The sequence below is a fragment of the Aphelocoma coerulescens genome, chromosome 2 (assembly GCF_041296385.1).
Source record: "Aphelocoma coerulescens isolate FSJ_1873_10779 chromosome 2, UR_Acoe_1.0, whole genome shotgun sequence".
NCBI classification, from domain to species: domain Eukaryota; kingdom Metazoa; phylum Chordata; class Aves; order Passeriformes; family Corvidae; genus Aphelocoma; species Aphelocoma coerulescens.
The window spans coordinates 39,884,049-39,906,845 of NC_091015.1; the positions used below are offsets into that span (position 1 = coordinate 39,884,049).

General features: G+C 39.4%; 1 protein-coding gene across 4 annotated transcripts in view; it reads left to right on the top strand.

Moving 5' to 3' along the window:
- The first annotated feature begins 571 nt into the window (after positions 1-571).
- Positions 572-22,797, top strand: part of ITGB8 (integrin subunit beta 8) — a 48,868-nt gene continuing 26,642 nt past the window's right edge. The window contains exons 1-4 of one of the 4 annotated variants that reach the window (XM_069007084.1): positions 572-836; positions 15,892-15,977; positions 18,561-18,735; positions 21,303-21,549. In XM_069007084.1, coding sequence (XP_068863185.1) covers positions 707-836; positions 15,892-15,977; positions 18,561-18,735; positions 21,303-21,549 — 638 coding nt within the window. In that variant the 5' untranslated portion in view covers positions 572-706. The remainder of the gene's footprint in view (positions 837-15,891; positions 15,978-18,560; positions 18,736-21,302; positions 21,550-22,797) is intronic. The other 3 variants (XM_069007085.1, XM_069007083.1, XM_069007086.1) reach the window with 3 other exon arrangements.

A 22,797-nucleotide genomic window follows, 5' to 3' on the forward strand; every position in this document is an offset into this window, starting at 1 on the left:
GTGACTTCACCGCCGGGCCCGCCCCCGCACTCCCGCTCGCGGAACCTGCCCCGCTGCCGTCTCCTGGCAACCCGCGGGGATCCGCGGGCCCGGCGCGCCCCCTCTGTGGTGGGGCCGGACAGCTCCGCGCAGCGCCGCCGGCCGCGCTCCCCTGCCCTGTCCTCCCCTCCCCGTCCTCGGCAAACCCCGTCCCGGCGGCGCGGAGAGACGGCCCCGGCGGCGGCTCGGGACGGCGGCGGGCAGCGCCCACCTGGCCCCGGCGGGGGCGGGCAGGGGGCGGCTGTCCCCGCCCCCCCCGGCAGCCGCCCTCTTCGCCCGAGGGAAGTGCGGAGCCGCCGCCGCCGCTCCCTGCGCCGTGCCAGGAGCCTTCCCGCGCCCCCCGGGCAGGGCGGGCGGCGAGGCGCCCCTGGCGCGCCGGGCTAGAGGCGGATGGAGCCAGCCAAGCTGCGCGCTCGGCCGGGGCCCCGCCGCTGCCGGGGGGGGGCGGCCCTGGCGGGACGCGGGGGCGCGGCAGGCGCTGCCCCCGAGATGCGGCGGCCCCATCCCGCCCCGCCGAGCGCCCTACCTGTGCCGGGCCCGCTGCCGCCCCTCCCCCGGCCCCGCCGCCGCCGCCGCCCCCGCAGGGGCCGGGACTGAGCGCGCCGCGGCGCCGAGACACGGCCCCGAGAAGAGGGCGAGGGAGCGGGAGCGGTGCCGGCAGCGGCGCATGATGTGGGTGCCGCTGCTGGCGTGCCTCACCGCGGGGATCGTCTCCGTGCCCAGGTGCCAGCGCGGCCCCGGAGCCTTCCTCGGGGCGGTCCGGCTGCTGGCGGCCGTGCCGGGACTCTGCCAGCGCTGTAAGTCTCCGAGCGCTTGGGGCTGCTCGCCGTGCCCGGCTGGTTGGGGTTGTGGCTGGGTTCGGTTCTGGCGCGGGGGCCGTGCGTGCGCGGGGGCCCTGCCCGGGCCCGGCGGCTGCCTTGGGGCACAGCGCTGACAGCTGCGGCCGCCCGGCGCTACCGGCACACGCCGGCCGGACGGGCCGAGCTGGCGGGCGGACGGTACCTGCAGGGAGAGCCGGGCAGGAGCGGCCGGCCCCTGCCCAAAGCTCACACCGCCAGTGCCAGCCCGTGATTTAACTGTCCACCCCGGGGGCGTCCCGCCTTTAGGGAGCCGTGGTAGCTCCCGGGAAGCCCACGGGAGTATCGCACGCCAGGGTGCTGCGAGTCCTGAAGTGCACCCTCTGCAACACTCCATGAAGAGGACCCGCCCGGGGGTTCCAAGGGATGGACAGTTCTTGGGGATGGTAACACTCTGGTTTACGTCGTTTATATGGCATGTAGTGGCAGGGTTAAACAGGGATAGAACTACGAGAAGATTGTCTTCTGTTTACCTTGGGATAACGTGCATGTTGACAGTTCCCCGGGAGCTACGGTCCCCGGGTGAAAAAGGCTGTGGTAAATGTGGGTAACCCTTTGCGTTGTGGAATACCTTCCCAAAGCCCCGGGCATCAGTTTTAATGTGTGCAGGGTGAGAGGAGTTTGTGCAAAAGTACCTTAGATAGTACAGCAGTTGACATAGCAAGCAGGTTAGTCAAGTATTTCATAAAGGATCTTATTTGGCTAGCAGTGGTCATAAAAGTAGATCAGGTTGTCAGTCATCTTTCTGTAGTTTTATCTGCTTGTGGAATAATTGGCATTTCCAAGCTTAAGCCTGGAGTTGATTTAAAATGTTAACATGTAACTTCTAAAACTAAGATTTACAATGGGAACAATGTATTAGTCTTAACTTCTTTATTGCATATGTGACAAATTCATGCCTAATTCAGTAGGATTTGCCCAGTGCTATTAAAAACAATGGAATAATTTGTTAGCTTTCATAAGATAATTTATTTTCCTTTTTTGGCTTCATATTTTGAATTCAGAACCAAACTAAATGTCAATAGGAAAAATAAAATAAATTATTAAATTTCTTATGAAACATGACATCTTGTATGTAGTATCCCAGATTCTTTTTTATGCAGTGCAATTGAGTTGAAAGGCTAATTGAAACTTTATGAAGAGGGTGGTTCTGTGCCTGAATGCAGTGTTGTGCTTGCTCATGAGTGTAGTTCCTGAGTACACACTAGTGCAAATAATGCATCAGAACAGAATGCCACAGGGGGGAGGTTATGCCACAGGAGGGCTTTTGTGCCAAAGGATGCTTGCTGTCTTTGTTGTGCTTGATAGTGAAAATATATATGGGCAATGCGTCATGGGTTATGTGTTTATTGTGACAACAGCTCTCAGATTGGGCAGACTGTAACTCAGATAGACCTTGTTTTTTTTCCTTTTCTTTTGAAACCTCTGCTAATTCATGAAAGCTGAAAGGCACACTGAATTCTTTCCTTCATACATAATCGCTTTACAGGCTACAGTCGCAGTTGAAGCAAGAAGAGTGTTTTGTTTTTCTGTGAATGAACACGTGAAATTTTTTGTTATTATTAGTGTTGTTTGTGATTTTTACATTTGGTTGTGATAGCCAGTGCAGCACCACCTGGATTCTTTGAATGTCTGCAGGCTGCTTCGAGAGAGACTGGGCAGCAGCTCCATGTACAGATACTTGGCAGCATGGCTTTGTTCAAGCAGCCACTCCTCTTTGCTTCTGCATCGGCAGTGCTGGGCATGGAGAAAAGCATTGTGCTGTTCCCGTGCCATCAGCAAGTTCAGGTTTTTTATGTGCAGAGTTGGCAGAACCTGCATATCTGTTGCATTGAATCTTCAGTTCTAAAAGAGACTGGAATTAATATGAAATGTACATGGAACTCAAATTTATTTCGTTCTTCCTGGACCATTTGTGGCTCTTCTAATTGAAAAATGGACAGCTTGATACTACCTGAGGTATTTGTTCTGCAAACTGCAGTTTGAGGGGTGAATCACTGCTTGGGGATAAGTAAAGGTAGAATTTGGCCCAGTGTTTGAAGTTACAAGGAACGCAAAAGGAAATCTCACAATGCTGTAAATTTGCAATTCCCAAATTACAGGTTCTGCAAGCTCAGATAAAAAGGGTAGTGTTGCTGCCTTCTACAAAGAGTCCCTTGTTCAGTAAGTCTCACCAAAAGGAAATTCGCAGTTCAGTAAGCCAACTATAACAAATACCTGACATAAGAATCAAGCTAGTTCTGTAGGGATTTCTACAGATCCGTACATTTATGTTTGAACTTTAAAACCTGACAAACTCCTAAAGATGTAAACCAGTGAACTGAATAAAAGCTGGATTCTACAGCAGTGTGTATGCATTGTGCTAACCAGTTGTGTAAGTGCTCACTTCAGTGAAGACAGTCAGTTCCCTTGCTGTGTTCAGAAACTGACTGTTGAAACTTATTTTTTATCTGCTGTATTAGCACATGGGTTATGTGGGGCTTAAATACTGAAGAATGACTGATTGGTCGGGGTTAACAGAGGATATTGATTCAAACCTTAGCAGTGTCCCAAAACCAGTTGTAATTAATACTGAAATCTGAAAACTAAGGTATTTGGTACTTTCCAAAATATCTATGAAATTATTCCTGTATGAAGCTCAAGTAAACAGAGTGTACTTGTGATGTGCACATACGGATGGGATGGCATGAAAATCCTTATCTCTGATTTAGAGAACAGTCACGCAGCAATTCTCTTAGATAGTTGAGATTGACAGATCTCTTTAAATACCAACTTTAAAAGTTGGTACGTTCAGACTTCTTGAGTGTGTCATTTGGCAAGACCACTGGGGAAAGTGGGGGATCTGTGATCATGAAAGGGTCAATTGTTAATTGATTTATGCCAATAGCATGACTTTTGTTTCATTAATTTTCTCCCGTCAAGGTCTTTGGTGCTTCACCATTCTTGTCACATCAGATTTCTGTGTGTGTTCCCCCTAGTAAGAAAGTTTCATAAACCATTACTGTGTTACTTCTCAAAGGAATAAGAAAAGCTATTCAAACTGCCCATGGAAGAACAGTTTTTGAAGAGAGGTGGTCAGGAAATGTCCTGTGGCACACATGCACGCACACAAAAAGGTCTGAAATAAAAGATACATCATGATGGCTTTAACTGGTGTTTGTCTGTTGATTCTGTTGTGTGCCCATGCAGCCCATTTTCTTTTGAGACTCAGTGGAAGAAGCTGAGTTGTATGGAATACTCAACACTGAGCCAGTTCTGCTTTTCCTGAGGCTTAAAACAATCCAAGAAGAAGTGAAAACCCATTTTTAATTTCCTGAGTCTGCGTGGGTGATATGCTCCCTAAGGGTAATGGACCATCTTTGGTAAAGCCAACCTTTCGGGAACCTTTGGGAACCAGCCTTTGGGAAAAACAACCTGGGAGTTTGAGAGGGCTGTAGGTTGCAGTTCTGAGGAATAGTGAGGGGGAGGTTTGTGTATGTGTGCATTGTTCAAGAAGCGTATTATGCCAATAATTTGCCCATATTTGTTTGCAAATTGTATGCTTCTCATAATCTGTTGCAATTTCATTTCTCTTCAGGGGGCTTATGTGGTAAGGGTATTTTTATTCTATGGTTTTTACAAGTTGAATGAAACTGGTAGTTGCATGTGTAGTATTTACAATGTTTTCATGCTACAGATGTTTTGAGATGAGACTGGGAAAAGAGAGGAGAGGGGCAGTTTATGAACTAGAAGAGCAATAACTATACTCTTGATGCTCTGGGAAGGTTGTCTCTTGTCATTTTGGATATGCTGTTGCTGAGGAAAGTTGTCAAGGCAGTCTGAAGATTGCATGCAGCAGAAATACTCTACAGTTTGGAGAGGCACCTGATTCTTTTCTGGCCTTTAAACTTTCAAGGACTGCAACAACTGAGAAAGCAAAAATTACACCCCATTAGTCAAGAGGCCTGAGTGAATAAAATTGATTCTCCATTAAAATACAATCTAAGTTTAATTTACTTCCCCAGACCATCAGAAAGATGTCAGAATGTGAACTTCATGGAAGCTAAAGAAAATCTTCATTAAACGACCCCTATGTGGTTGTATGTTCAACAAGCAGACATTAAATGTCAGATTATAATCTCCCTTTACAAAGCACATAAATGCTGGTAATATTTTTTAAATCCCTATGAAGAATTTGTGATGACTTGTCCATGTTGTGTCTTGAGTTTGGGACAATTTGAACTAATTACTAATCTACAGTAGGAGAAGAAAAAACAAAAGATATTTTATTTACGAATTGTGTAAATTGGCATGGGCTGCTGATATATATCAGGACTTTTTCAGAAAGTCAGAGTCATCATTATTTTTGTAAGTTCTTACTTAGAAACCAGGGACCTCACATTTCTGGGTGTCTTCTCCCAAGTAACAAATTGTAGCGTGAGAGGAAATAGCCTCAAGTTGTGCCAGGGAAGGTTTAGATTGGATATGAAAAATTTCTTCACTGAAAGGTTTGTCAAGCCTTGGAACAGGCTGCCCAGGGAAATGGAGGAGTCATCATCCCTGGAGGTATTTAAAAGACACATAGATGTGATGCTTAAGAACATGTTTCAGTGGTGGGCTTGTGCTGGGTTAACAGTTGGACTAGAGGATTTTAAGGGTCTTTTCCAGCCTAAATGATTCTATGATTCAAGGAGGTACTCCTGAGCCTACATGTGTCTTATCCTCATCTCTGAAAAGTTCCAACACTTACATGAAGGCGGAATCATTCAGGACAAAAACTTGAAGAACAGAAGCCTCAGACAGGTGCATATAAACTCAAGTTTTTAATGTGTATATATGTATATATGTATCAATGTAGAGGATTAGTGGTGGACTTGGCAGTATTGGGTTAAATGCTGGTCTATGTGATCTTAGCAGTCTTTTCCAACCTAAATGACTCTGATTCTATCCTTGATTGTATTAATAGATCTGATGTAATAAACATTAACTTCTTGTACAAGTTAAAACTGCATTACCTTCATGATTTTTTTTCAACAATGTACATTTTAAAAAAACACCCTTAGAAAAACTATACTTTTTAGATCAGGATAGGTGTATGTTAGGCAGTGATTGGGATTTAATAGCCTCTGTCAGGATAAGAAGGACAAGTGGAATAGCTTGGTGGCCTGAGCTTTAAAGTTTGTCAGTATTCTTAAACTATATTAATGGCACTAAAGTCATATGTTACATTTTCGAAACTTATGTATGTGAACTATTCAATGCTTTTACTGTAACTGGTTATCCAGACATCTTGGTTTAAATTTGGCTTCTCATGATGAATGTACTGAAAACAGAAAGCTGGAGAAGAATATCAGTTGCCTTGTGTTAATAAACTTTCTGTGTTTTTTTTAAATAAAATTATTTAGGCCTTGGTGCTTCTCATTCTCCTTGTGTCCTCCTTTTCAGCAAAATCTTGTTTTCAAAGTTCCTGTATCTCCACTACTAATTTCTGACTTCTGTCTAACCAGTGGAAAGATGTAATAATTCTTTCTCATCTGCTTAAGCAAACATAATTTTTGATGGACAAAGTAGGATATGGTCTGTTATTCCTTTCTAAGTACTTGAACTTTATTAATTTTTTTTTCTTTTGGCAGTTTACATAAATGGACTTGGGCTATTTAGTTTAACTTCTGGGAAGGAAGTGGGGCTCTAATGAATTAGTTCACTGTACGCTGTAATGGAACCTTCCTCCAAGAAGAAAAGTAAGCTTCTTGCCAGCCATTCAGGATTCCCCCTTGTTCTGGTGGCAGAATAAGAATAACCCCTTGAGCAAAATGTAAGTGTTTCAGGATGATTGGAATTTACAGCATTAGAAAGCTGCCAAAAAAGCAACTTCTAGCTGAGGCTAAATTGGCCTAAATTGAAAACTTTGCAAAGCTCATAATTGACTTTTTTCTTTATATGTTTCTCTGCTTCCCATGACTTCATTGTCATATGCCTGTGGTGACTTCTTGGTATTTACTCATGGTGACAATAATAAAGAGTCTGAAGTATTTATGGTCATCAAAAGATACTGAGACAAAGATTTTAACTATGATTATTGGAGGAGGAAATTTCTGTAGTGTCAGGCAGGTGGAATGATGTTCCTGGATGTTTGATTTTTATTTTACTTCGGGCCTCTTCTCTACCCACTGTCTTGGGAGTTAGGTTGATAGCAGCAGTATTTCACTGGGTTCAGATCTTGAAGACTTAAGTATTTTTGGTATTTTTCAGTTGTAGTCGTGTTATGAATACAGCTGCATGATGTATGGTAGTTCAAGTCTGATTAAACCAGTAACTGCCCTTTCCAAAATAAATTCTGTTCCTTCTCAATGTTCAAGAGAATTAGGCTAAGTGAATACTGTTTGTTCTCTACTTGAGAGTACGATTTATTTCCATATTATCTCTGCAGGGTGAAAGGAGTTAGTACTGTGCTGAGAACAACTTGCTTCTCTCAGATGGGAGCTTCTTCCTAGAAACAACCAAATCCCATCTTTTTGTTCAAACAAGACTACCAGGAAATAAGAAAACTTGGAACAACTTACACACTGGCACAAATGGCACAAAATTACTAAATAAAACTAATGACATCAGCAAGCAGGCTCTTCCAATCTAAGCAATGCTGTTGGAGTGCATTTTGCTATTAAAAATGTTGTGGCAGTACTTCAGAGCATTAAATAAACCACTACCTGTTTAAAACCTAGAATTTGTGTGTTTGAAGTCTGTCCCTTAGAGAGCATTTAAGCTGCACCTGCAGACCATACACATATGTGAATACTTCCTTGAAGGAGCACAAGCAGAAGCTTGCATTCAAACAGTCTGTGTGCACCTGTAGTTATAGCTAGTATGGGAGTCTGCATATTTTGTAGCCCGCAGTCATGTTTTGTGTAATCTTTGCCCCCAAATTATAAAAATTTAACATGCTAAACCTAAAATAACAGTTGGCCAGTGTCTGTTCCTAGACAGGTGGGTTGGGTTTTGAGGTTTTTAATTACAAAAAAATACCAGAAAGTTTTTACCAATTTGTCTTAGGGCAAGTAACCATCTTTGGGGATGGAAAACCCTATTGAGAAGCAAATTACTGAAATAACAAATACCAGAGACTTGCTATTGTAGAAAACAGTAACATTTTTTTAAATAGCTCTCTTGAATAAATGCTCCTCCCAATCTTGTGGACTACCTTCAAGTCCTTAAGGAGTGGTGGTTATCCTCTCTGATGTCTTAGCTTTTACTTAATATCCTTGAGGTTTTCTCATGGTGAGTGTAAACTACATATTATGCGTTCAGTGTTCTTTTTTAACTCTGACATGTCTCCCTAATACCCTTGTGCACAGCTTTTGGTTTGGGGCTTTTGGTTTGTTTCAGGAAAATCTTCTGTAGAAGCACAATTCAGTTTATCATTTTGTGTTCAGAACTGAGGGACTTTTTCCACTAGGTTGTCAGCTTTTGGAATTACGGTCTAAAATGCAGAGTAGGTTTGTTCCAAATCACCATATATGCAGATAAAAGAGAGTGAAGTAAGCTGTTTGCATTGCTATGGACAAAGAATCTCTCAGGTTGTCTTTGGTGACACTGTGTGGGAAGAAATAGCTCTGAGCTATTCTCAGCAGTTGCCCATCCTCTGCGCTGCTGCTGAGTTTGTGAATGAAGACACAGTGCCAGGGAGAGGTCATGCTCCTCTAGGGCAGAAAGCAACAAGTTGGTGATGATTAGATATACAATAAAAAGGTACATTAGAGAAACAATTGGGGGTTGGAAGCCTGGTTTGAGGAGGGAGAGCTGTAGAAGATGGTGGGAGATAAAGCTTGGGCTTGTCTTTTATTCAAAGTTGAACTTCTTAAGCAGGCAAAAAATAGTCATTTTTATCTACCTTTATAACCATCATGACCTCCTAATTAGGTAAGACTTTATAGAATGCACAGGAACATACCAACCATTCAGGGCTGTTGATGTGCTTGCTAGCAGTGCATGGCTGTTGACTTGCTAGCAGTGCTTACTAATAACACAAGAAATTAAATTAGCAGTGATGTATGGCAGTAGCCATTCCAGGCTTTGCTCGAGCAGCATTACTGTATTCAAGCTGGTCAACTCCAAGGGAGCTTCTAGCAGCTGTAAATGACTGGACTACAATGATTCCTATGACCGTGTTCCATCCTAGGAAACAGAATTAACTTCACACATCTTGAAGTTTCCTTGAAATCAAGGGATTTAATAAAAAAGCAAAGCTGTCTGGTTTCACGTGCTTTGCATTTTTATTGGTGTAAAGCTGTGCAAACAGGACCATCAAACCTGTGCCATAAAAGCATTAGCTTTTATGGCTGTGGGAAATGAGTCTCTTTTAATGATATAATCCTAGTAAATTTTCCTGTATGTTTTTATTTTCAAGAGACAGGATAGGTTAGTTTCTGAAGCCAAGTAGTCTTTGACTCATTGTTTGCAGGCATGAATTGCATCAACAAAATGTAACTATCTCCCAGAAAAGCCGGAAGTTTTGGCCAAAAAACAAAAATTGTGTTGTGAAAATTTCAAGGTTGCATTGCTTGTTTTCATTCTGTATTGTGGCTCAGGAACAAAGTTAGACTGGAGTAGTCAATAGCTCTGTCTCTCATAGTCAAGGCCATGTCTGAGGCTGTGGTTTGAACATTGTGTTTGTGAGACCGAACTGCGATACCAGTAGCTACTTTAGATAGTACCTTTTCTAAAATGCTGTTATATACATCCTCCTGAGAAAATAAAAAAAAAATCTTTGAAATTTATATATATATATTAAAAACTTGGGTTGCTGTGCATCTGTCTGAGGCCTATGTTCCCCAAGTCTTCATCTTGAATGATGTGCAACCTTTATGTAAGTGTTGGAACTTTTCAGAGAGATGAGGATAAGACACATGTAGGCTCAGAGAGTGTCAGGAGTATCTCCTTGAATCATAGAATCATTTAGGCTGGAAAAGACCCTTAAGATCCTTTAGTCCAACTGTTAACCCAGCACAAGCCCACCACTGAAACATGTTCCTAAGCACCACATCTACATATCTTTTAAATACTTCTAGGGATGATGACTCCTCCATTTCCCTGGGCATCCTGTTCCAATGCTTGACAGCCTTTTCAGTGAAGATATTTTTCCTGATACCTGTCTAAACCTTCCCTGGCACAACTTGAGGTCATTTCCGTTGGTCTTATTGCTTGTTAGCTGGGAGAAGAGGCCTACCCCCACCTCGCTGCAACATCCTTTTCAGGTAACTGTAGAGCGTGATTAAGGCCCGACTCGAGCCTCTTTTTCTGTAGAAACAACCCCAGCTCCCTCAGCTGCTCCTCATAAGACTTGTGCTCCAGACCCTTCCCCAGCTCCATTGCCCTTCTCTGAACACACTACAGAACCTCAGTGTCTTTTCTGCTAGCAGCTTTCCATCCCCTCTGCCCCCAGCCTGTATAGCTTCACATGGGGTTGCTCTGACTGAAATGCTGAACCTGGCACTCCCCCTTATTGAACCTTACATAATTGGCTCAAAGCTTAGTATCAATATTGTTCTCTAATTACAGAAGTGTCCATACACTTCTTGGGAACTCCATGTCCATGTGCCACTACAGAGCAGACTTACACATTTTCTATCCTCCTGCATCATCTATGACTTGTTTTCTGCCAGGGCTTTCCTAATGCTGTGTTGACAGAGGTGTCCTCCCCTTTTGTCTTTGCACTGTTCAGCTGAATCCAGCGTCAGCTCTCTCCACTGGCGTCACTCAGACCTTGCACAATGTGCAAAAAAAGGAAGATCTGGGTGTTTTTTCCTGCATGTTTTACAAAGACACAAACTCACGCAGGGCAGGCTACTGTATTGCTTTGCATTTTAATGCCTTTTTAAATCACCTGTGTAGCTCTCACTAAAGACCCTCATGTTCAAAAGATACTGTGTTCATACCATAATGCAGATTAATTTGGGAACCCCAAAGCTCTCAGGACAGATATATTGGCAGAGTTATGAATGGAAAGCCCCTATCAGTTATCAGGACTTGTTCACTAGTGATTCTTTTCACTGGATTTATTTAGATGTGCAAAGACTTCTTATTGATGTCTCGCTTCTACCTCTTACCATCTCTGTAACCACATTATGGTTTATCTCTTCTAGTATACTCCGTTTTTCTTTTTAGAAACACTAACAGTTGATTAGTTTGGTTTGGGTTTTCTCTTTTGCTTGTTTGTGTCAATGGAAAGGTGTTTTACTCATTTGCCAGGTTTACAGAAGTATTTTTCGAGGGCTCAGAATTTAACAGTGCCAATCGTGTTTTGTACCTTTCTTTTACACACCTTTATTTTCTTAGCAAAAACATATCTCTGCCATGCAGAGTTTTAGTTTACTGCTTCTTCTGTTTCTGGTAAAAAACATTTTAAAATCAGTGTGTGGCATAGCTTCTTTCTGTCTGAATTGTGAAACTAACCATTAATGGAGAAGTGAAACAAATTAACAAATCCCATATGTAATAGAAAAAAAGGGAGAGGAAAGAAAAGTTGTTTGGTATTCTTCTCAAGTAATCTTAGGATTTCATTATAAAGCATAAAAAGTGTACAGTATTCAAGCTGAAATCTCCTTTCCTGGGCAAGGCTGAGTGCCTCTTAAAGCTGATTTTGAGGCATACCTTGTAATGTTCTTGGAAAATCTGGTGGTAACATAGTGGTTTTTTTAAGCATGACACAAAAGGGAGAGAGAATTATTTTTTGTTTGGAAAAAAAAAAAAAGGGGGGAAAATCCCTAATTCCAGGATTAGGTTTTAGGATTGGCAGTTAAAGCACAGGCACTCATTTTTTTCCTGTAATCTGAGCAAGTAAATGTCCGACACAATAATTATGGAAAAATAATCCCTCCCCTGTATCATTTTTATAATGCTTTTCATTGTACCTTCTCACTCAGCCAAAGGAAGCCATGTGTTAGGTGGGACAGACACTGTCTGTTCCCTCTGCAGGGTCATGTTGCTTTGTTCCGAAGACAGAAGGGTGAAGGTAACTGCAGTATGTTGCATAAAAGCTGCAGCTTTCCTCATAAATGATGCTATACATGAGTTACTGAGGGCCTCGTTCATTATCTGTGCAGAGGGATAGCCTGGCTGATTTCTGCCCTAGAACAAGATTAGATGCACAACTGAAGGAAAAACAGCTCTGTAGAGGCTGGATAATTTCCCATCTTCTTGCCTAGATGAGTGTTCGCCAGTCTGAGGGCCATGATCAGGGAGTATAAGCTTCTAGCTATATTTTGGCTTTCTCTTTTAAGAAAACAAATGGTACACCCTCCAAAACCAGCACCAGCATGTAGCAACAGTGAAGGTGATACAAATCCGAATTCTTGGCTGTACTTGAACAAAGTGCTGCCTGTTTGAAAACCTGTTTAACATCCTCTTAGACTCCAGAATGCATTATTGTTATTTCATCTCTGAGATAAATACCGTGATTGTGATAAAGTTACCTTCATAATAAGGAGGCCGGCTATAATTATAACATACATGATGTTTGCCTTGTCTTGATCCCTCTTGTTGCAGAGAGTTTAGGCTTGCCTCACCTGTGATCACTGTAAATAGCTACAGTTGTTGGAGCACGGCTGTAATTTTGTGGAGTAGGCTGGAAAAGTGTAGTTTAACCTGATGCACTCACTTTTTATTATATGCATATGCCTGTGCAGTTCCCAGCACAGAATTTGGCCCTTGTCAAAAATACCTTTTGGCATACATCAGTTATAACTAAGCCAGTAGAAACTAGCCCTTAGCTTTGGCTGAACAGTAACTCAGTCTTGTCTGGACTCTGTTTTTGGTGAAGTGGCAGGAAAAATCTCAGTTCTTTTTTGAGCCAACTCATAAAAAAATGTTTCTTGCTTTACCATGATTTTTTTAAAGCAACTGAAAAGTTTATACTTAAACAGTTATGGTTTTACAGTAGGCTTACAACTAAATAATAAATATTTAATGAATGAAGGCATGTCCATAAATGTAACTGTTATAAGGGACTGTGTACTTGGGAACCAGAGCAGTGATGTAGACAGAGTAATAAATAAAGGAATTAATTCAACTTTTTCAAGTTTCTCTTCATTAAAAAAAATTTCAACTTTTTGCTCCAATGGTACCAAGCTTGTGTATTGCCAATCTGTGACTTCATGTTGTGAAAATTGAGGTCTTGAGACTGGAGAGTTATCAGCAAAGAGATTTGCATCCAGCAGTACTGTATATTCATTTGTTAAACCATTTTATCTGCCATGATCACACTGAAACTAGATTTTAAGATCTTTTTTTCTTAGAAAGTTTACAAAGTTTAGAAGTCTTTCTTTGTAAACTTCTGTTTAAACTTACAAAGGCACAAAGACACCCCTATATTTTACTAGATAGGCTGTATTAATAAATTAAATCAAGTTTCAATAGATTCAAAAAACTAACCATACAGAAAAAAATTGGGACAGTTATTTTTCAGTCAGTTTTCCAATGTGTCTGGAAAATGGCACATAGACACATACTGTTGGTTTTTTTAGCAAGTGCATATTACAAAAAGGTGTTAATGTTTTGTTATGTGGTCAATGGCATTTAAGTTAATGTACGTGTTTTGCAGATTATATGTCTTAAAAAAGGAGTCTCAGATATTATTGCAGGAAATTAATTAGGCCATACTTATTATTTGTTTTACTTGGTTTACTGATTGCAATGACGAGGAATTAATTTTCCTTATTCCTTATCTCAATAGCTAGAAACACAGATTTCTCATTTTTTCATGTCAACTGTTTATTCTTATCAGAACAGCTCTGTCTCTTACAATGGATATTAACTTGAAAGTTCATGTAATTTTCTCCCTATTTTTCTCCACGGTGGTCTTAAAACCATTATTGGGCTGCAGATCAGCAACTTATATTTTTCCTTGTCCTTTGACACTTTCACTGAATCTATCACTTTACTCTCTTTTCCTTATAATGCCTTTTATCTCTGCTGTCTTTGATACCCAGTTGAAGATGGGAGGGCTGTTTGTGTGCCAAGAACAATTACATTCCTTTTATTTTTAGTCCTTCAACAGCTTTTCATTCTGAGTCTTTGCACTTTATGAATACTGTCTAGAAGGGGATCTGTGGCAAGGTCTACAACCCTGTGAATTTCAATATCCACCTGAAATCTACTTTTTTCCCTCTCCTGCATTATGTGGTAACATTTTCTATGGCCTCCAGCTCTGCTCTTTCAGACTGCAGAATATAAAGTGCAGTTGCTATCTTCTTATAAATGCAAAAATGTTTTATTGTGTCAGTGCTGAATGAGCTTGCTCTCATTTCACATCCAAGTAAAACTTGCTGTGTTTGTTTTTATAACAAAAAACTAAACAAAAACCTTTTGGATTTTGTCTTGTTCTTTTCTCTCTCCTTAGCAACTCCTCCTTTATTTATCACTACCAACCTCTCCCACCCTTTAATCAGTTTTCCCTACATTCCAGCACCTTCCTGGGCTGCTTTTCAACTTACTGTGTATATCATACCTATGTCTCTCCCTTTCATTTATGGTTTTTTTTTTCCTCACATTGCCTTCATGGCAAAAATCAGCAGCAGCAGTTGATATGAAATAGAAATATGGGTCTGACCTTTGAAATTATTTAAATTGCCACTAACCTACACATTATCAGTTTAAGGCTGCAATTGTGCTGCACTAGTCTTGTTAATACTGATAATGGTATTTATGTGTTGTTGATACTAGTAATGTGCAAACTGTGATTAATTCCTTGGATCAGCCGTCGTTCTAAGTGACCTAATGAAAACTAGCTGTTTATATAATACAGGATCTTATCTTAGCAAAATAAACATTAAAAAAAAAGGTATTTTAGTACATATTTCCCTAATAGAGCTGTTCACTGTGAGAAGTTTGTCTCATTACCTAAAAAGCAAGATGGTTTGCATTATTACTGCAGATTGGAAAGAAGTAGTCTGAGAGACAGTGTGTGTAGCCAAAACTTTGGATGAAAACCAAACTTTTCATCAGTTTTGATATGATGGTACGCGCTATCACAATGGACCAGTCAACAGATGTAGCCTTTTTTTGTATGCAGAAATCAAATTTCTTTTGTTCCTTGTGTATTTTCTAGTATGGCATTCTGAACATGCCACTAAGCAGTGTTGTTAAACAGCACTACTACTGAGCAGTGCACTTTGTGCCCTCCATATAACTCTTAGCAGGTGACTTCTAAGAGTGTTTAGAGGCGCACTGGTCTGCAAGAGACTTGTGCTCAGTGTGCTGAAAGGATACACTAATGCTGGCATTCAAGTTGAGCTGACCAAGTCCCTTGAAAAGACTCGTCTTTTCAGTACCAACTGCCAGAGTTTCATAGGAAAGAGTAGTAACTTAAGCAATGATCTATAAAACAAAGATGTGAAAAGGATATAAAGGACTTCACTGGTAGACTTGTAAGTAGGCACAATTTTTGCAATTGTTAGTCAGAATGATGTGTCTTCAATCTGTGACACATGTAGTGTTGGATACATTTCTATTTGCTTCTGGAAAAGAAAATCTTCCTCTTCTGGGAAACTATTCATTGCAAAAATGAATATGCAGAGGGGGAATATTTATAGAAGGTGAGAAAATACTTTGGGTTTCATGAGGAGTGAATAATGAATAATTCAGTCAAGTGTAAATGACTTAAAGGGAAAATGTCTGTGAAAAGATAAGCTACCTAGTACATTTTTTCTGTTAGGCAATAAATCAGCAAGATACATGCCAAAGATAAACTTTCACTTCAGACTTATTCTAAATCTTAAAAATTTGGCCTTGTGAATTGTGAATGGAGTTTATTCAATCTGTGCATATAGTTCTAGACTGTAGCTAAAAGAAAATTGTATTCCCTCACCACCATTTCTTTGTTCTGTTTTACTTCTGTTTGAATAGATTGTCATCACTCTTAATCTGGAGAAGTAATTTTTCAAATCGTGGTTTAAAATTAGGTATTTTACAATTTCACATATCATCATAAATCATGAATGTTTGGGTTTGTATTTCATTGCAGCGGAAAACAGATGTGCCACTTCAAATGCAGTAACATGCACAAAGTGTCTTGCTTTGGGTCCAGAGTGTGGATGGTGTGCTCAAGAGGTATGGCATTTTGCTTAATTACATTTGACTTTATATTTTAGCTGCTTCTGATCTTTATAAAGACTTTTAAACTGAGAAAATTATAGTGAGAAATAGCAAGAAAATCTTTAAATGATCCCTAGAGACAGAACCTGAGAAATCATGTGAAATTTATTTTGTTTCCAAAGGAGAAAATGCAATCTTTTATTTGGAAAATTGCAGTAATTTTAAATAAAGTGAGACCTTTTTAATGCATTCCATCTGCTTTGTAGACAGCTTTGGCAGACTTACAGTAGCTTTGAGAGTTTAACAGTTTTTGGCTTCAAGAGCAAAATTACTTATCAGTACTTTATATTAAGTCCTCATCAAATATGAAAACAGGTCTATACATATATGTCTACTGAATTTAGCAAAAGGTTGTACTAACAGTGGAGGTGACTTTGACTTCACCATATACAATGATCCTATCACAAATTGAAAAAATTATGTTTTTCTCATTTTGACACTTGAAACTATCAGTTTTGAAACTTAGCACAGAAGATACATCTTAGGTAGCAAGAATTATCCTGAAATTATTGTTACTTTGCAAAGTATTTGTAAGGATATGGGAATGTCTGGTTTTGTTTAACAGAAAAAAAATAACCCTGTTGGTAGCATGATTTTGAGTAATCACTTCAGAGGAACAAGCTTTTGAAGGATATCGCTGACAATCGCAAGCTCATATGCCCTGTAAGGTCATGTGGAAATTACTGGTAGTAGCTTTCAGGTTAGCAGAGAAGGTAGATAAGTTCCTGGGGTGTGTCTGGCTGAGATAAGGAGCGTAAGGCACTGGCAATATCTGAGATATTATGTCTTGGAATTATTAACTTAGTCTGCCAAAGGCACACGGCTAAGTAATGCAAGAATGGGTAGAGGCATGCAGGGCTTGTTTTCCCAGAGGAAGCTTAGGGCATGAGTAGATGGCACAATGGATTACAGTGTGGAGGGGTTCATTATTTTGGCCTCATGTCCTGTCTTACAAAGGATAAGACTTTATCCTCCTCCATCTGCATTTATCACAGAACAGCATTTGCCAGCTTTCCAGTGCTGTGGATCTGCAGTACGTCCCCTTCTAACCAGGCACGGGGACTTGGCCAGTTTCACTTCTGCTCTGCTTCTCTGGCTTCACTTCTCAAGTCAATGCTGAGAGCTGTTCATGGAAGCCAGGGCTTTGTCAAACCCTCTTAAACAGCTGGTTCACCTGCACACCATTCATGATTATGGAACAGCAAAACCCTTATTATTGCAGGTGGAAATACTGCAGTGCAGCTTAGCCTGCCTGCTTCATCAGAACAATATTTTTAATGAGATAATTAGCCGTGAGGAACTTTTGAGATGCTTTGAATTTATACCCACACACAGTGGACTTCAGAAAACACTACAAATCTATTAGTCATTGCCGAGAGTAAATTTAATAATGATACATTTAAAAATCTAGCTTTTTGAAATGTATGTACTAAAAAGGGTATATAAATAGCAGTAACTTAAGTAGTCTCTGTTGTCTTCAATAAAGGTTATGGAAAAAATGTCAGAGGTAGACTACAAAAATGAGTTTGAATTTGAAAAACAAGACACATGACTGTCAAATTTCCTTCTTCAGGGGTTTCCTCTAGTCTTTACAAGGTCTGGATGACTATTATATAGCACACAGTTGACTGTATGCACTTTTAGATTGCTTATTTTCCCCATTTGCCTCTGAAAGATCAGAAATTGTCCTTTGTTTGGTTGGTCTCCAGCTTTGGCTCAGAGGATACTTTGAAAGACTACGAAGGATCTTGTCTTTTTTTGGCTTTTTTTATGTTCAGAATTGTATTAATCATCACATTAGTGGTCAGGAAGGAATTTTGTATTGGATCATTTTGGCACAATTTTTGGCAAGTTTGCTCTTTTGATGCAGCAAAGGATGGGCTGCTTCTGACATCATCCTTCTCCTAATCACTTTCCTGTTGCTACAAGGGCTTTTTTATGTTGGTGGCATCTTAAACTGTCCACTCCTGTAATAATACATGGTTTCCTCTTTCCGGGAATTGAAATTACATAGTCCAGCAGGTCTTTGGATTTTGTGTAGTGTGATAGACAGATTCAGGTTGGCTAAATCTAAAGCTGACCTCTGTTATTCCTATAAATATTAGCCTGAGTAACATTACCAGTGGATTCTTCTGAAAACTAACCTGTTTTGATGTTGTGGGAATGACACTTTCTTGCTAATATGAGCTCATAGCAAGGCACAGAACTTTTTTTAGTGACATAGTGACAGTGTGTAATTTCCTTTTTCTGCAAAGCTGGCTTGTTCTGATTGTGCAAGATCCTATTTCTCATTAAAAAAAACTTTCTGCGTAGAAAAGGGTCATTGTGGCAATTAGGTTTAACTTCTAATTTAAATATTATATCATTGCCATTATTAAAAACATATGGCTTCATGAACTTGTTCTATGATTTATTCATTTATAGTAGCATATTTTATTGTTTCAAAGACTATTATTTTGGTTTTCTTCATCCTTTGAAGGTAGTACAGGGTTTTTTTCAGCTCAGATTGTTTTGTACTTTTTGTTTCTTATTAAACAGGATTTCATGGCTGGCACAACACAGAAGGGACGCTGTGACACTGTTTTCAACTTAATGAAAAGAGGCTGCCAATCAGATTTGGTTGAAAACCCCACAGTTCATGTCACAATACCTAGTGACCACGAAACAAATATACAAGTGACACCAGGAAAAGTTTCAGTCCAACTGCGTCCAGGTTGGGTCGTCTCTAACACATTGATATTATAGTAAAGTTAAAATAAAAACAATACTTCTAAGTGCAGATATTTTGTGAAGAGGCATCTGGAATAATTATTTGGAAGAATGATGCTATAACATTGTATTGTAGGACTGTGATGGTGTTGCTCCCATATTCAAGTGTCATCTTCAGCAAGATTTGTTTCTGTCAAACACAGATAAAGGTCAGAATAATGGAAGTAATAAGTGGAAAGGGAATTTTAGGTAGTTTTTCCTGTTTTCTTATGTAGTTTCTTGTTTCTTTAGCCACTTACACTAACAGTTTTGCCTTACCTTTCCTCTGAAAGTAGTTATAATTACTGAATTCATGATTTGATAAACTTCTTGATTATTTCTTTACTTTCAAGTGCATTGACTAGACAACTACAAAAATACCAAAACCATTATGTAAGAAAGGACTGAATTCCTAAAGAAGACTTAAGTATTCACTGCCTGAATTTTTTTTATAACTAGTATATCTCCATTTGCCCTCAGCTGAAGTCTAATTAAGTCAATGTTCATTCTCTATCTCTAGAAAAGCTGTAGCCAACAGCAGAAGTAAAGGTGATATAAAAGGATGCAGAGTTGTCTTTCACTCAATAAAATTTAATTTATTTCTTTCTTTTGCAAAGAATAATTGGAGAAAGAAATATGTGAGAGGGATCAATCTTTGGTAGGAAAACATTAAGTGTTTGGGAGAAGTATTTTGCTGATCTTCACTGGGGAAATGATAATTTTCTGTCAATTACTAGGGAAAAAGGAAGGATCTGCATGAGTGTAAATTACAAAGGAGCTCTCTTTTTCACTCCTTACAATAATAAAACTGTCAAGGTAACATCAGCACTTCTCCTTTCCCCACTTTCCTTCCAAAGAAGTGACTGATACTCTGCTTTGTACTGAGAAATGGTTTCAGGAACTGAGCTACCTCTAGCTCTGTCTTTAATCACATTTATTTCCAAAGGCATAGCAGATTCATAAAAAAAAAATTAGCTTTCTAAAATTTGGTTTCAGTAACCTTTTTCCCATTAAATAATGAAATTAAGTTTGGAGTTTCTTATGCTTTGCAGAAGTTCTTGCATCAGGGAGGCAGAAGTATAAAATTCCAAGGACTCCAGAAGAAAAACTTTTTATATGTAGATATCTTGCCCATATTTTCTGCCTCAGGAAAATGCACAGATATATCACTATAGTTTTTCCTCAAAACAGACGTTGGATACAGCATAATCATGCAGACAAAGATGGTTTTATTTTGATACTGGGTTTTTTGACACTGTTTACATATGCTCAACATTTAGGATTTATGTGGGAAAAAATAAAAGCTGCAGTCAATATCTTGCTATATGCAAACTGGAGACCTGCAAGGATCGTTTACAAAAAGTAATTCAATTTACATTGGCAAAGAGGAAACATAAATTACAGCACACTGAAATTGTTTTCCTCATGCAAGACCTAATACAGACAAATCCTGACATTTTCAGGTGGATTACGTTCAAAGAAACGTAACTTTGCATATTTAACTTTTCTGAGTCAGATCTTTGTACTGGATGTACCTTTTGATAGTTTTTATTGAAAACCTGCATAGTTCTTCTGTAGCATCTTCCTTCTTCCTGTCCTTTGCTGTATCTTCATTGCACAATACTGGATTAGATTCTGCACTCATCACATGAAGATCCTAAACTCATTTCTGCTGTGAGCTCACACTTCAGGTGACAAAAATGATGACTAATTTGAAACCATGCATTACTGTACCTACTCTGTCTGTACTCATCACTTAACTCCTTTTGCTGACATTACAGAATATTAGGCAAGCAAAAATATGAGGACTAGTTTTAGCAGTTTCCAAAGCATTAATATTTTTATTACATATGAGAATATGTTGTGGTTCTGCAGGAGAGACAGACATCTATCATTCTGAAATAAGAGTTCTATTTTGTATATGCCAAAACATGGATTTTTTTTTTTTTTTTAGATTAAAACCTTTTTTAAAAAAATATATATTTTTGTCCTACAGAGTTTTCCCATCAAATCTTTGGAAGCAATTTGGGATAAACTTATGTCATTATTTATGTGAGTTTTTCAGGCTGCGCTGTCCTTGTGGTGCATATGTAGTTTTAGATTCTGTCACATGACAAACTATTTGCAGGATACATTTACATATTTTGAAGTGTCAACCTTGAAATGACTGACCCCAATTTGTATGCAGATCTGTGTCCTTTGTGAGCCACAACTGCTTTTTGTTATAATGCCAAAGGGATTGCATAACCATGAATTTAAAACAAAATGGGGAGAAGTCAGATTTTTACAATAAATTGCACAGTGCTCCTGCAAGAAGAAAAAAACAAGATGTTCTACAAAATGTCCCTTTATGGCTTATTTTTGAATGATTCTTCAAGGTTTCATTACTCTTGGGAGATTTTCTTGTTTGTTTGTTTTTCTCTTTGATGACACAAGCAACTTTGTGCTGAGATTGCCACAAAAATAAATGTATTTTTAAGCATGTCCATTCAAAAATAGTAAATAAACTTACTTGTTTCTTTTTTTAATCAGGAAGTGAAGCAAACTTTATGTTAAAAGTTCGTCCTTTAGAGAAATACCCTGTGGATCTTTATTATTTAGTTGATGTCTCAGCTTCTATGCACAACAACATAGAAAAGTTAAATTCCGTTGGATTTGCTTTATCTAAAAAGATGGAGAATATTTCTCTTGATTTTCGACTTGGATTTGGATCCTATGTGGATAAAACTGTGTCACCCTATATTAGCATTCATCCAGGTAGAATCCATAACCAGTGCAGGTATGTAGTCTTTTTTTATATTTACTGTAGCACTGAGACGTGTATTTAATAACACAAATATCCATTATACATATTTATTTTAAAATTCTTCAGAATTTGTCTTTGTTTCCTTATACCGTGGTTCTTTGACAAAGTTCCTAAGGAAATGCTGAAAATTGTTTTACAATGATTACTTCTGAAACACCTGGTGAGTGATTTCAGGAAAACTTTCTGTATCAGAAAAAATGTGCTGTATTTCCTTTAGGAGAACAAGCCAATATCCATGCTGTTTTGGAATATTTGGTTATGTTTTGTATTTAATTTTAAAGTCAACTGTTGTGGTTTTGGTTATTTTGGATATGCTACCTAGATTCATCACAAAGTTTTGTACTTTCTGACCTATGTTCTTTCTAGTGTATGGTCATGTATTCATTAACTCTTTCCTTAAAACTCTACTTTTGTCAACATGATGTGGTTCCTTTCAGCTCATTTAATGAACAAAAGCAATCCTCTGATCAGCTTCTACAGTTCTAATGTGAATGAACTCCTCTTTTAAATAGAAAAGATGTTCTGGCCTGCATTTCCTTTTTCATGCCATGCCTTATGTACCTTGTGTTCAACATACATAAAGTGAGGGATCACTTCCAAAACGCCCTGGGGAACAAGATTACTCACAACAGATTCAGATTCATACAGATTCAGAGCTGTATGATAGTAGTTGGAAAAGTGAATATTAATTCTTCATACTTTCTTGCTTGCATTTCCTGGAAAGACATGATCCAGAGTTCTGTGAAGTCCCTAAGTACCTTTTGTGATTTCAGTGGGTTTTGAATTGGTTCCTAGTAGTGGAATTCGTTCTACAGGTGTGACTATCTGTGGATAAAGCAGTCATCTAGACCATCTATATAGAGTGAGTGGATATTGATTAGCATTTCTAGGTCATGATGCATTTTGCCTGAAAGTAGACATCTGCAGAAGTATTAATCCTTTCAGTGCTGGTTTCTCTTCTTTGACTGTACCTTGATTTGGAGGAGGGCAGGTTGCAGTCTGGATGGAGTCGAAATTAAGGGAATTGAAACCTGCTCAGCATCTCTGAATGGATGAGCACTTCAACTTGTGCCATGAATCATGGCTGTGAGATCAATGACCTTTATGAGTGCTGTTTCACTAGTTTACCTACGACAAACATCAGACTTTCTCCCTTATGCATAATTTGAAAAGGTGTTGTTTACTGTGATGTTACTGAAAATGGATTTTCTCATCTCTTTG